Raw genomic sequence first — 14146 nt, forward strand, 5'->3', positions numbered from 1 at the left:
AAACATAGCGATTTTTTGATAAAGCCACATAGCCACAATGTTTACATATTTTCGGAAGAATCAACTTACTATTGGCTTACTTATGGCTGTCTTTGTCCGTTAAACTAAGATAAGAGAAAGTATTTTAACATCTAAAATAAAATAACATTACCTTTAAAATCTAGAACAATTTTGAAGGAGACCTTATTTGGAGACCAAGAGACCTCCTTTCCCCTCTTGGCTCGCATTCCACAACTTTAGTCTGTCTAATGTCTCACATAGACATGCATGATGAAACGAAGGCTCTCTCAAAGTCTGAATGCATAGCAAGACTTGATCTTGAGCCTTGATAATCACTCCTGACATCCTCTCTCAAACTGCTTTCTGCTGATTGATAGGCTTGTCAAACACAATCACATGTACACACACACACTTGGATATACACTCAGAGTCAGCATGTCTAGCAGATGGTGTAGGTATGGCTTTATGTATCCTACTAAATACTGAGAAGAATGTCAAGATATTGTCCCCTGAGTTTTCCCCCTTATACTTATAGGTAGTTGACATGAAATACTTTTGGAAAGTTGACATGTCCTGTAATGTGACATGCCATACTTGAGAGGCTGATTAATTGAGAGGCTATGTGGAATATTTCATTTGACACAGCGCAAGAGCATTTAAAAAGAGATAGTGAAGACAAAATTTTGATTTAAAAATGGCAAAAAACTAAAGAAATTGTGACAAGTCTTAGCACCTAAAATATACACTTTACATAATAAATTCCTATACATTTTATCCTGAAATCTTGATGTTGACCCGAAAAGTTTGTGGATATGTTATGCATCAACTACCCGTATGAGAAGCCATACTGGTGGATCTTAGCATTTTTGTTCCGAATTAATTTTCCCTCTTCATTCGGTTGTTCTCTCCAAAGGTGCTGGAAGACAACACAGGGGTCCGGAGAGTGGTGGTCACCCCTCAGTCTCCGGAATGTTATCCTCCCAGCTATTCCCCAGCCATCTCTCCCACTCATCACTTACCTCCATACATGGCTTCCCCACCCTTTATCCCCAACTCACACACAGCCTTCTACCCACCCGTCAGCCCTGGGGACATTCCACCCCACCAGTACTACCAGCATCATATCCCTCCAATATACAATGAAGGTAAGGGTGCTACTTTCTTCAGAGGCCAGATTATCCAGATGAAAACTCAATGGGGGCCAAACATTTTTCCATATATTTCTTACCTAACACTTTCATTGTAACTAACACGTTAACATGAAAAACAAAACACTGTTAATAATGTGTGTTCGTTTATATTAAAATAGTCAGGGGTATTTAATTAATATTTTTTAAGGTCTGGACATAAGTTCCTTTTTAAGATCTGGCTAAAGAACAAAATTGACCTAACACCCTCAAAAAACCAATAGGTTTCCGTTCACTTTACTTTGAAAATAAAAACATAGGCTACAATGTAGGGTTATTGTTTATGAAAACAGATTAAGAACATTTAGATCTGCTAAAGTCTGTATATCATTGACAATATTAACCCACATAAGAAAACAATTCCAATCTAATGTAGAACTGTCTTTTTAGATAAAATAATGAAAAAATGCAATACATGTTCTACCTTTTTCTGTATTATCCTCCCATTCAGGAGGAGAAAATGAGCATTTTCTTGTCCTGCCCATATGGTGAATTTGTGAGGGAGGCAAATATTTGTGCAGATAATCATTGGTAAACGGAGAACAAACTGATTTGCTGATGTTCAGGATTGTTGATGCAGACACATGTCTGATTATAGAACCAAACACAATCAATCAGGATATACTGTATGCATGTATGCAGGTTTAATGACACTTCACGTTTTCACTTTTAACGAGCACAACTGACCATGAACAGATGAGACACGGCTGTTTAATACTTGAAGAATGGAGAATAAAAGCGAACGTTTGTGTATTTCCTTTAAGTTCGATTCATCGATTACATCGATTTATCTTTTGTTGAAAAAGGTTGTGCATATGAGCTGACATCACTTCTGTAACAGCTATTTTTTAAGTCTGTAGTTTTGACTGCTACCTAAGCAATTTGCATAACTACATTTTGATTTGAATAAGATGCAATAAAATGTGCTTACCTAAAAGTTGCTGGTTCATGTTTTGAAAAACAGTGTAACTGAATTAAACCCAGACAAGCTTAATCACACATGTCTGGTCTAGGACTGGGCGACAGATTGCTTTATGAACGCTGATGCTGTTGCACATGCTGCTGAGTGTTGTTAAACTCACCGCTGAGTTTTGCGTAGAGTGCTCAGGTGTTTAGACTAATGCAATTTGATCAAAATCCGTCAGAGGGTCAGATAAATTGGCAGTCCTCATCAAATCATCCACTGTATTACATTAAATAAAGAAATTACATCATACTGGGAGACCCTAAGAAGTGGTGATACGCAAGAAAATCTGCCGGTACTCTGTTGAATAAATTAGAGAAGTGCAGATACTGCGTATTGGTGAGTACCCGCCCACTTCAAGCACTTAACTTGGCATGGCGTCTAAAACCGGGATGATTCTGCGTGAGACACTGAAAAAAAAATGTGCGAGTTGCGGTGCAATGATCAAAATGTTCATCTTAAGCATGTTGACAGAAAAACAACTAAAAAAAGAGTGCAGATGAATGCAAAAAGGGAATCTTAGTCTGCATTTGCACTTCAAGGCCTAATGGACCGATCATATATTTTAACACACATTTGATTTTTTTCTGTCCCACCATTTAAGGCATAAGCAACTGTTCACATTAATACCACAGCAAAACAGGTGCTTTGACCAAGAGGTCCATTTGATTGTTCAGATAATTATACAAGTGTTCAGAAGCAGCCTACTGTCAGACAGACAATGTGTGGGCGCTTAATTGAGTTGGTACTCTGTAATATGTATGCTGTAGAAAGGCTGGTATCATTAAATATTTTTACATTTTATCAACTTGGTACCAAAGACCAACACGTTAGACACTGGAGCTTGTGTTACCTTTAATGTTTTCATAAATGGAATTCTTTCAATTCTAACTTGAAATATTCATGACTGAATGCTGAATTTCGTTGCTGCAGAGATTATTCCCCTGTATGGGATGAACTACATTGGGCGGGATGAGCAGTACAAACCACCACCGAAGAAGATGAAGGACAGATTGGAGCGTCAGAATCATCTCAACAGCCCTCCCTCTATCTATAAGAGCAACATGGGCTGCAACAACATGTACAATGGGTACGGCAAGATCCATGGAAGTGTTGGAGGTGGTGGAGGAGGAAGCAGTCCTGGGGCTAAAAAAACAACCCGTGGTTCTCGGAGTAGCCCTAGGTCCAGCGAGCCAGACTTACAGGGTAAGAACTTTTGCAGGGCTTTATATTCTTAATATCGGAATCACAGTTACAGGTCCATGAATGATCAGTATAATGATAGAGTCTATCATGAGCTTTTATGTATGTGCATTTTTACAGTATATTTATTTTTTTTAGCAAATGATTAAGATTATTCAAGCCATGTCTAAGGGGTTTGAGCTTGGACAAATTAAGCTGTTGAGCTCAAATGGGTGACCAGAGTTCAGATTTGGATTGCAACATTTGCCGATTCCTCTCCCCTCTTTTCACAGTATCATTTCATATCTTTGTCCTATTATATAATATATACAAAATAAAGTTCTTTATTGTCATTGTACAGGTCTACAAAGTGCCATAAGCAAAAAAGCTAAATTAATATTTGGTGTGACCACCTTATGCCTCAAAGCAGCACCAATTTTTCAAGGTACACTTGCGCACAGTTTTTCAAGGTCGTTGGCAGGTGGGTTGTTTTAAGCATCTAGGAGAACTTGCCACAGTTCTCTGTATTTAGTCTGTCTCAACTGCTTCTGTTACTTCATGTAATCCCAGACTGACTCGATGTTGATATTCAGCTCTGTGGGGGCCGTACCATCTGTTGCAGGACTACTTGTTCTTCTTATATTGTCTTTGCAAAAGGAATGACACACTAAAGCAGAAGATAAATATATAATGTTAATATACACTGATCAGCCACAACATTAAAACTACTGACAGGTGAAGTGAATAACATTTATTATCCCATTACAATGGCACCTGTCAAGGGCTGGGATTTATTAGGCAGCAAGTGAACAGTCAGTTCTTGAATTTCATGTGTTGGAAACAGGGAAAATGGGCAAGCGTAAAGATCTGGGCGACTTTGACAAGGCCCAAATTGTGATGGCTAGACGACTGGGTCAGAGCATCTCCAAAACAGCAGGTCTTGTGGAGTGTTCCCGGTATACGGTGGTTAGTACCTACCAAAAGTGGTCCAAGGAAGGACAACCAGTGAACCGGCGACAGGGTCATGGCCGCCCAAGGCTCATTGATACATGTGGGGAGCGAAGGTTAGCCCATCTGGTCCGATCCCACAGAAGAGCTACTATAGCGTAAATTTCTGAAAATCTTAATGCTGGCCATGATAGAAACGGAACACACAGTGCGTCGCAGCTTGCTGCGTATGGGGCTGCATAGTCGCAGAGTGGTCAGAGTGCCCATGCTGACTCCTGTCCACTGCCAAAAGCACCTACAATGGGCACGTGAGCGTCAGAACTGGACCATGGAGCAATGGAAGAAGGTGGCCTGGTCTGATGAATCACGTTTTCTTTTAGATCATGTGGATGGCCAGGTGCGTGTGCGTCATTTACCTGGGGAAGATATGGCAGCAGGATGCATTGTGGGAAGAAGGCAGGCTGGCAGAGGCAGTGTGATGCTCTGGGCAGTGTTCTGCTGGGAAATCTTGGGTCCTGGCATTCATGTGGATGTTACTTTGACATGTACCACCTACCTAAAGATTGTTGCAGACCACATGCCACTTCATGGCAACAGAATTCCCTGATGGCAGTAGCCTCTTTCAGCAGAATAATGTGCCCTGCCATGCTGCAAAAATTGTTCAGGAATGGTGTGGCGAACATGACAAAGTGTTCAAGGTGTTGACTTGGCCTCCAAATTCCCCATGGGCCGGTTGCACCAGCTATATGTAAGTTACAACTTAGCCTAGTTGTGGCATAAATGGGCACAAAAAGTCACAGTTTAAGCACTACTAAATATTTGAGCATTGCACCATTAAACTTAGGTAGAATGTAACCCTACGTATAAACTAAATATTTACGGAAGCCTCCGACCAGGATTAACAGATGGAATAAAAAAGCAGACTGATATTTTATGACATCAATGAGCTAATGTTTTGCGTGACAGGCTTCAATCCTTTAGACATACAGTATGATATTGACATTTACACTTGTTTACATTTACGAGTGAGAAAAAAAACTTACTTTTCAACGGCTCTTCAGCATAAAACAACATTAATGGGGATATAATTTATTGCAGCTGACAGTTACGTGAGCAAACGAGGTTTGAACATCAACCATAACTAGATCAAATTGAAATTCATGGCTTTTTAACAGTTCTGTGTACAAATTTGAAGGCTGTTTATTGGATCAATACAGGTAAACGTCATATTATGCAACTATGCATTACTTTACAGAGAGCTTTCGACCTACTAGTTAAGTCTTGCCTTAAGAACAGGTGGTGCAACCAAACTTAATTGACTTAGTTACAAACTAACTAGTAGTTACTAAGCCCAGTTACTAAGCCCTTTGTGTGAACTTTACGTCCCAACTTATGTGAGACTTTACGTACAGCTGGTGCAACCCTACCCAGATCTAAATCCGGTTGAGCATCTATGGGATGTGCTGGACTAACAAGTCCGATCCATGGAGGCCGTACCTCGCTACTTATAGGTCTTAAAGGATCTGCTGTTAACGTCTTGGTGCCAGATACCACAGGACACCGTCAGAGGTCTTGTGGAGTCCATGCCTCGACGGGTCAGAGCTGTTTTGGTGGTACGAGGAGGACCTACACGATATTAGGCAGGTAGTTTTAATGTCGTGGCTGATCGGTGTATATACAGTATATATAGTGTATATATATATATATATATATACACTGCCATTCAAAAGTTTGGGGTCACTTGACTGAAATGTTTCTCATGATCTTAAAAACCTTTTGATTTGAAGGCATATGGTTAAATGTTTGAAATTAGTTTTGTAGACAAAAATATAAGTGTGCCAACATACTTATTTCATTACAAAACTAAAATTTTATAAAAATAAAAAAAAAGTTTTTAAAATGGATGACTTGGACCGAATAATAAAAAAAAAAGCAGCTAATAAGTGCCCACTATTGATGGGAACTCCCTCAATACTGTTTAAAAAGCATCCCATGGTGATACCTCAAGAAGTTGGTTGAGAAAATATCAAGAGTACATGTCTGCAAAGTCTATGCAAAGGTGACTACTTTGAAGATGCTAAAATATAACACAGTTTTGATTTCTTTTTGATTTTTTTTAGTCACAATACAATTCCTATAGTCCCATTTCTGTTCTTCCATAGTTTTGATGACTTCACTATTATCATTAAATGTGAAAAATAATAATAATAAAGAATGAGTAAGTGACCATAAATTTGACCGTTAGAGTGTGTGTGTGTGTGTGTGTGTGTGATATATATATATATATATATATATATATACACTATATTGCCAAAAGTATTCGCTCACCCATCCAAATAATTGAATTCAGGTGTTCCAATCACTTCCATGGCCACAGGTGTATAAAATGAAGCACCTAGGCATGCAGACTGCTTCTGCAAACATTTGTGAAAGAATGGGCCGCTCTCAGGAGCTTAGTGAATTCCAGCGTGGTACTGTGATAGGATGCCACCTGTGCAACAAGTCCAGTCGTGAAATTTCCTCGCTACTAATATTCCACAGTCAACTGTCAGTGGTATTATAATCGCTACAGACCTCCAAAGTTCATGTGGCCTTCAGATTAGCTCAAGAACAGTGCGTAGAGAGCTTCATGGAATGGGTTTCCATGGCCGAGCAGCTGCATCCAAGCCATACATCACCAAGTGCAATGCAAAGCATCGGATGCAGTGGTGTAAAGCACGCCGCCACTGGACTCTAGAGCAGTGGAGACGCGTTCTCTGGAGTGACGAATCACGCTTCTCCATCTGGCAATCTGATGGACGAGTCTGGGTTTGGCGGTTGCCAGGAGAACGGTACTTGTCTGACTGCATTGTGCCAACTGTGAAGTTTGGTTGAGGGGGGATTATGGTGTGGGGTTGTTTTTCAGGAGCTGGGCTTGGCCCCTTAGTTCCAGTGAAAGGAACACTGAATGCTTCAGCATACCAAGTGATTTTGGACAATTCCATGCTCCCAACTTTGTGGGAACAGTTTGGGGATGGCCCCTTCCTGTTCCAACATGACTGCGCACCAGTGCACAAAGCAAGGTCCATAAAGACATGGATGAGCGAGTTTGGTGTGGAAGAACTTGACTGGCCTGCACAGAGTCCTGACCTCAACCCGATAGAGCACCTTTGGGATGAATTAGAGCGAAGACTGCGAGCCAGGCCGTCTCGTCCAACATCAGTGTCTGACCTCACAAATGCGCTTCTGGAAGAATAGTAAAAAATTCCCATAAACACACTCCTAAACCTTGTGGAAAGCCTTCCCAGAAGAGTTGAAGCTGTTATAGCTGCAAAGGGTGGGCCGACTTCATATTAAATCCTATGGATTAAGAATGGGATGTCACTTAAGTTCATATGTGTCTAAAGGCAGATGAGCGAATACTTTTGGCAATATAGTGTATGTATATATATATATACCGTTCAGCCACAACATTAAAACTACCTGCCTAATACTGTAGGTCCCCCCTCATGCCACCAAAACCGCGCCAACCCGCATCTCAGAATAGCATTCTGAGATGCTGTTCTTCTCACCACAATTGTACAGAGCGGTTATCCGAGTTACCATAGACTTTGTCAGTTCGAACCAGTCTGGCCATTCTCTGTTGACCCCTCATCACCGTCTGGCACCAACCATCATCCATGTGATTATTTAATCAGCCAATCGTGTTGCAGCAGTGCACTGCATAAAATCATGCAGGTATGGGTCAGGAGCTTCACTTAATGTTCACATCATCCATCAGAAGGGGGAAAAAATTTGATTTCAGTGATTTGGAGCGTGGCATGATTGTTGGTGCCAGATGGGCTGGTTTGAGTATTTCTGTAACTGCTGATCTCCTGGGATTTTCACACACAACAGTCTCTAGAATTTACTCCAAATGGTGCCAAAAACAAAAAACATCCAGTGAGCGGCAATTCTGTGGATGGAAATGCCTTGCTGATGAGAGAGGCCAACAGAGAATGGCCAGACTGGTTCAAACTGACAAAGTCTATGGTAACTCAGTTAACCATTCTCTACAATTGTGGTGAGAAGAATAGCATCGCAGTATGCTATTCTGAGATGCGGGTTGGCGCTGTTTTGGTGACACGAGGAGGACCTACACAATATTAGGCAGGTGTTTTAAATGTTGTGGCTGATCGGTGTATATATTAACATTAGAAATGGATATTAATTTATGATGTTATATAAATATAACATAGGACGTTATGATGTAGTGATGTAATTCTATAAATATAATATAGATATATTTATTCATTTAAAAATAAGAACTATCTAATCTCCTATTGACACACTAAGGCAGAAGATATAAAAAAAAAATCCTTTTCTGTGAACATCTAATATGCCTTAGGTTTTTGCACTGTATATACTGTATTCTGTATAACATTAACATTTTAAATGGATTTTAATTTATTACATAATACAAAAATTGTAATTATATAAATATGATATTCTGTAGATGTATTTATTATAAATAAGAAAACTCTCTAATCTCCTATAATGTGAGGTATTGCTTAATGTAACGTAAAGGTATGGTTACAATGTAAAGTGCCTCAAGCTTTGGAACAGAGTGAGGTGGTTACATTCTGTGCCAGAAATTCTCAGCAACGTTTACCCAAGACATTATAGATGTTATTGTGGTTACATTAAATCATCTCATACACAGCTAGAATGTTTAGCCTCTGTTTCATAGCTTCCATTAGACATCTGTAATGCATGTTTGCCTAAGTCTGCCCACAATGTTTTTCTCTCTCCTCTTAAAAAAAAAAAAAAAAAAAGATAAGTGCATAAATAGAGGTAAAGGGGGTCGTCATGCTGAGGAAACTGCATAGCTGGGAATCGCCAAGGTGCTATCGTTTTTCCAGCACCCACAATGTGGCTCTTGTTGCCCAGGTTGGGCCTCTGCTAAAAGGCGGCCCACATACCTTTGTAGTCACGTTCTCTTGATGAAGGGGTCCTTTGAGCATGGCCACGATCCTTACTGATTCCACATGTGCCTTATCAGCTCCCCTGCAGTGGCAATTGGAAAAGAGCTCCATTTCAGATGTGTTCACATGCCATTTTCTACTCAAGACATTTTCTAACATGAACATTTTTCTTCAGTGTATACGTCCATAACTGTTTTAAATGATTTAAACCCACACCTGTGCTCTTTGCTGTTATTCTACAGTGTCTACTGCCAATTTTTTCTCCCTTGCCTTGGTTGCCTTGAAGTCGAACAGTTTGAAATTATGTAAAAAATCTGAAATGCCATTTGCTCCCAGGTGTTTCGTCAATTCACATTTGCAAGTGCTGACAAGTGCGGCAGGTGAATGACCCCTTTGTTTATTTGGTCTGTCAAAAAGGCAGTTGTGCTCTAAAAGCTCCCTTTTGGCTTTCAAAAACCATCCCTAGATGGTAATGTATTCCCTGTTGAAAAGTCATAACCAGCATAGGTTGTGTTTTGGATGCTGGTCCACCAGGCTTCTTAACTTGCTTAACCAGCAAGACTTCCTTGGTCAGCCAGCTTCACTGAAAGACTACGGTAGTTAACAAGCATTTTTTTGCTAGTGAACAACATGGCTATGCTGGTCCACCAGATAAACCAGCACCAAACCATCAGAAATCAGCCTAAACCAGTATGAATATCTTTTCAGCAGGGAAAAGAGCAGTTTTGCCCTTAATGCTCCATTTTGCTTGTCAAAGAAGTTTTCAAATGTTTTATTCTGGGTGTCGATTGTCTTAAAGGCCAAGCTTGTGTTGTATACAGGTGTTGTAAGATTTGACTCAATATGCTCTGACATCATGGAAACACGTTGTGTCTGCTGCAAGCGCAAACCGCACATCCTTTGATCACTTCACGATAGGCTTTCATAGTCTGACAAGCTAAACAAGAATTCCTTTTACCTCATACATCCATATGGTTTCTTGATGATACACACACACACACACACTTAGAGTATCTTAAGGATCAAAGGCGAACCCTGTCTGTGGCAGAGTTCCCAGGAGATAAGACTTGCATTTGCCTGTGAAGTTATTACTCACTGCTTTTGGCTGCTTTTTCAACATTACATATGTTGGTTGGCTAATTATTTTTAAATGTTTATTTTTGTGTATAATATATATATATATATATATATATACATATATACATATTTTTTTTTTTTTTTTAATGGCAGGCTTTAGGAATAAGCAATGTGGGCCAAGTGATTAAGTGAGGTCAACAGAAGCAAGATGCAAGAGTCTAATCTAAGGGTGCTTTTACACTAAACTTTGGCATGGACTGAAGTCCTTTTGACATTAGAGTTATGTTCATTTGGTTGGTGTGTTAGCTGATTTCAAAACTTTGCTGTGCACCAACAAACCACACCTGAGTCTGCTTGAAACAGTAGTCTGGAGGACGGTTCACGTAAGCTTTGGTATGGTTTGTAAATTGGTATAAACTCAATCTGGACTGACTTGTGGAAGTGAGCTGCGATTAATAACATATAATTTGCCTATTGTAGTATAATGCATTTATTATTGCTGCGTGCAGAAATGACCTTCAGCAACAGCTTGCCTTCTTTGCATCTCTTGCAGTGCACCCATGACAGAAAGATTCAAGTGTTGCACTGTGCTTGTTAAGGTTTTACAGTAAAACAGTGAGGCTGTTGTCTTTTCTGCCTTCACCTAGATACAGTGTTAAACAACTGCTTCTAGTACTCACAGTGGATCTCACATTGATGGCGCAAACATACCATGGTTTAGAACCAAATAATACAATGTACAGAGACAAGCCGGGGGAGGGGAATCAAACTTCCTATCGGACCTGGAAATCAAACTAAGGATGAAAACAGCCTAAAAGACCACATTGTGCAGTTCTCCGTTGTGCAGTCGACTGAGCGGATGATATAGGACTGAAAACAAACTGAGGCTTCTCACTTACTTCACTTACTGAGGGCTGTGGCCATCTGGGCCTTACTGCAGCCTTGCTCCTAGGCATAAATCATCATGACCACACATACACATATGCAGAAGACTTGGCTTCCCATGTCACACTGGAGATCAGGTTAAGATTTTTTTTTTTCCTTTTTCAAATAAACCCACAACAACAATCAAATTCTCAAGAGTAAGGTAGACATTTATGCATTTTGCAGACACTTTTATCCAAAGCAACTTGCAGTGGCTTCAAGCTATACATTTTATCAGTCCCTTGGAGTCGAATCCTTGGCTTGGTATGCACCATGCTCCACTAGTTGAGTTACTGGAAAGAAAGAGAAAAATAAAGATAGAGAGACAGACAACAAAAGAGCAGACATTCCAACTGTCTAAAATACTTTGTTGTTGGTATAGCAGCTTGAAGGTCCAGGCCTGTCTACCAGACACGGCTGGAGCTGTGAAAACAATTCACCCTGTCTTCTCTCAGCACCTCACGTGGACGGTCTTTGCTCAAATCACCCAGTGGGCACAAATATGCTCAGTACAAGCTCAGCTCATGAAGTTCAATTACATAATACAGGAAACCACATCCCAGGGCCCATCAACTCCTTAGTTCCTAAGCTGCAAGGATTTCTATGCATTCAATCTTTCCTCCATCATCAACTAGATCAGGCTTGGGATAAGCTTGTGCAGAGGATGACTAGCCAGTAGATTAACCTTCTCATGGTCTCAGGCTTACAGCACTTCAACCTTAACTCCTTTCTAACTCAGACTCTTCGTATCTATTGTTTGTGGAGTCAAGCAGAAGCAGATGTTCTTCTGCTCCTCTTTAGCGCTGAGCACTTCCTCCAGCTACGTGCTTGGACTCTGTCAATGGTGACCTGGAGGAACAGATGTTCCCTAATCCTCCATCTTGGCTCTCTGTAGTTGCCACAATGGTAACAGTTCAGTCTGCCACATTCACTTTCTCGCAACATATGGTTGTGTTCATAAGCTAAAAAATGCTGCCTTTGCAGGCAGTATCCCTGTTGGAATATCCAGCTTAAGCTGGATCTAAATTTTGGATCATGGTACCTGGGTTTTAGCTGGTCCTAGATGGTCATAAAATGGTCATTAGCTGGTCCAAGCCAGTAGCAACAAACCAGCTTCCAGCTGGTCATACCAACATAAGGTGGTCAAGTTGGTTTTGGGTCATTGGGCTGGTTGCATAAACATAGCCAATAACTGTCTAACAATTAGTCTGACTAGCTAAGGAAGCCATAGAAAGCTTGTTGCATAAAACAAGCTCACAGTTGTCTTTAGTAAGACAGTCTAATTTGCATTGCATTGTGGGAAAAGTAAGACGCTGAACACCTTAAAAAATGGCCAACTGTGGATGCTCAATACAGTTTTCCTTCTCTGAAAATATTTGCTTATTAGAGGAATACAATGCTTCAAAATTGATTCTAATGAACAAAATTAGTGATTTTAACCCAAATAGTAAAAAACACAAGGCATTTTGTTAGCATCGTAGAAGTCAAAGTCTTCTGCAATGTCTCAACTGAAGCCCCTTCTATCTCTCAACTGAAGTGCCCACTGGCTCAGCTGACAGTTATTTTCCATGTCAAAATGGATTGTAAACAAAAGTTAGCCTAGGGGTATGCAGGCTTACATTTTGGTCTTAAATTAGACCAATCTAAGTTTTTATGCAACTAACTGAAAAAGTTAAGACCAAAATTTTAGACGACAAACTGGTAAGACTAGTCTACAAAAGTTTTATGCAACCGGCCCATGGTGACTGGTCATGCATGCTAATGACCAGCTTGAAGGAGCAAATGACCAGTGTAGACTAGCAAGAAACCAGCTACCATGTTCCAAAACATAGCAACCATCTTAAGCTGTATTTTCCAAAAAGGTATATACCAATGTAGATAGGTTTCAAGGTACGTCTGTATCCAATGCTTGCATTACATCCTGTCTACTAAGATGCCTTCATCTGGTCGGATTTTAAAGGCTGCATAAATGATTTGTTTACTGCCTATGATTTTCCACAATCCTGAGTGTGTGGTTTGACGGTTGGTTTAAATAATAAAAATGCCATCTGAGGGAATGATTGAAAGCAGCTAATGCCCAACTTATGACACAGTTCCTATCAAGAAATAAGCACTGTAGTCACTAAATATTAGCTTGGTTATATTTAAAGCTCACTTGAATTTAGATCATTAGATGTTATGTGCTTTGGAATCTGGTCTGAAACCAGTTTCCGTAAGAGATACCTTCATGCAGAAACGCTGTCTTTTAAGGCCTTAGGTTTCATATAAAATCATTTGAGTCACTGAAAAGGTTATGCCCTGAGGTCACTCTGATAGCAACATGTAATGGAGCAATAATGGGTGACTCAACTTGGGAAATCAAATCATGAGAAGGTCGAGGGCAGATAAGAGCTTGTAACAGCACTGGTGCTTATTCAGTCATTTACAGTTGGCACGCTAGAACTCTCACCTATCTTGATGCCAGTGGAACCTTGTGCTGTTTGAGGCATCCAATAGCAAGAGATTTTTTAAGGGCCTGGTTAGGCTACATTTCAAGAAGTTGCCACACACAGCTCTGAACGCAGGGCCAAAATCAACGTTGCCGTTTTTTTCTGGGAAGTCCCTCTTACAATAACACAGAACACAAACTGTGTCTGTTTCAGTGAAATTCAGCATAGACTGTTTGTCTGTGCCAGGAATATTAGAGTGGTGATACTTGCTAAATATGCATTTGAAGACAGTTGCGATTTCTATTGTATAATTCAGCATTTAAGAGTGAGTTCAGTACACAGTTGTGCCACTTCCTACACAGTATTTCAGTGCAAAACCTGCGTCTTATTCACTAACCACCCACATTTCAGTTTAACTTCACTCTAGATACACTGAAAGATCACTGGGCTGTAAATATTTAAATTAAGTCATTGTCTTTCTTTTCAGCAAAA

At 40.1% G+C, this 14146-nt stretch overlaps 1 protein-coding gene across 2 annotated transcripts in view; it reads left to right on the forward strand.

Annotated features, from left to right (window-relative positions):
- LOC127441514 (fibronectin type III domain-containing protein 3B-like) overlaps window positions 1–14146 on the forward strand; it is a 225655-nt gene that overhangs the window by 134802 nt on the left and 76707 nt on the right. For both annotated transcript variants that reach the window (XM_051699036.1, XM_051699035.1), the window contains 2 exons: window positions 914–1145; window positions 3085–3357. In XM_051699036.1, coding sequence (XP_051554996.1) covers window positions 914–1145; window positions 3085–3357 — 505 coding nt within the window. The remainder of the gene's footprint in view (window positions 1–913; window positions 1146–3084; window positions 3358–14146) is intronic.

The sequence above is a fragment of the Myxocyprinus asiaticus genome, chromosome 5, assembly GCF_019703515.2.
Source record: "Myxocyprinus asiaticus isolate MX2 ecotype Aquarium Trade chromosome 5, UBuf_Myxa_2, whole genome shotgun sequence".
Taxonomy (NCBI): Eukaryota; Metazoa; Chordata; class Actinopteri; order Cypriniformes; family Catostomidae; genus Myxocyprinus; species Myxocyprinus asiaticus.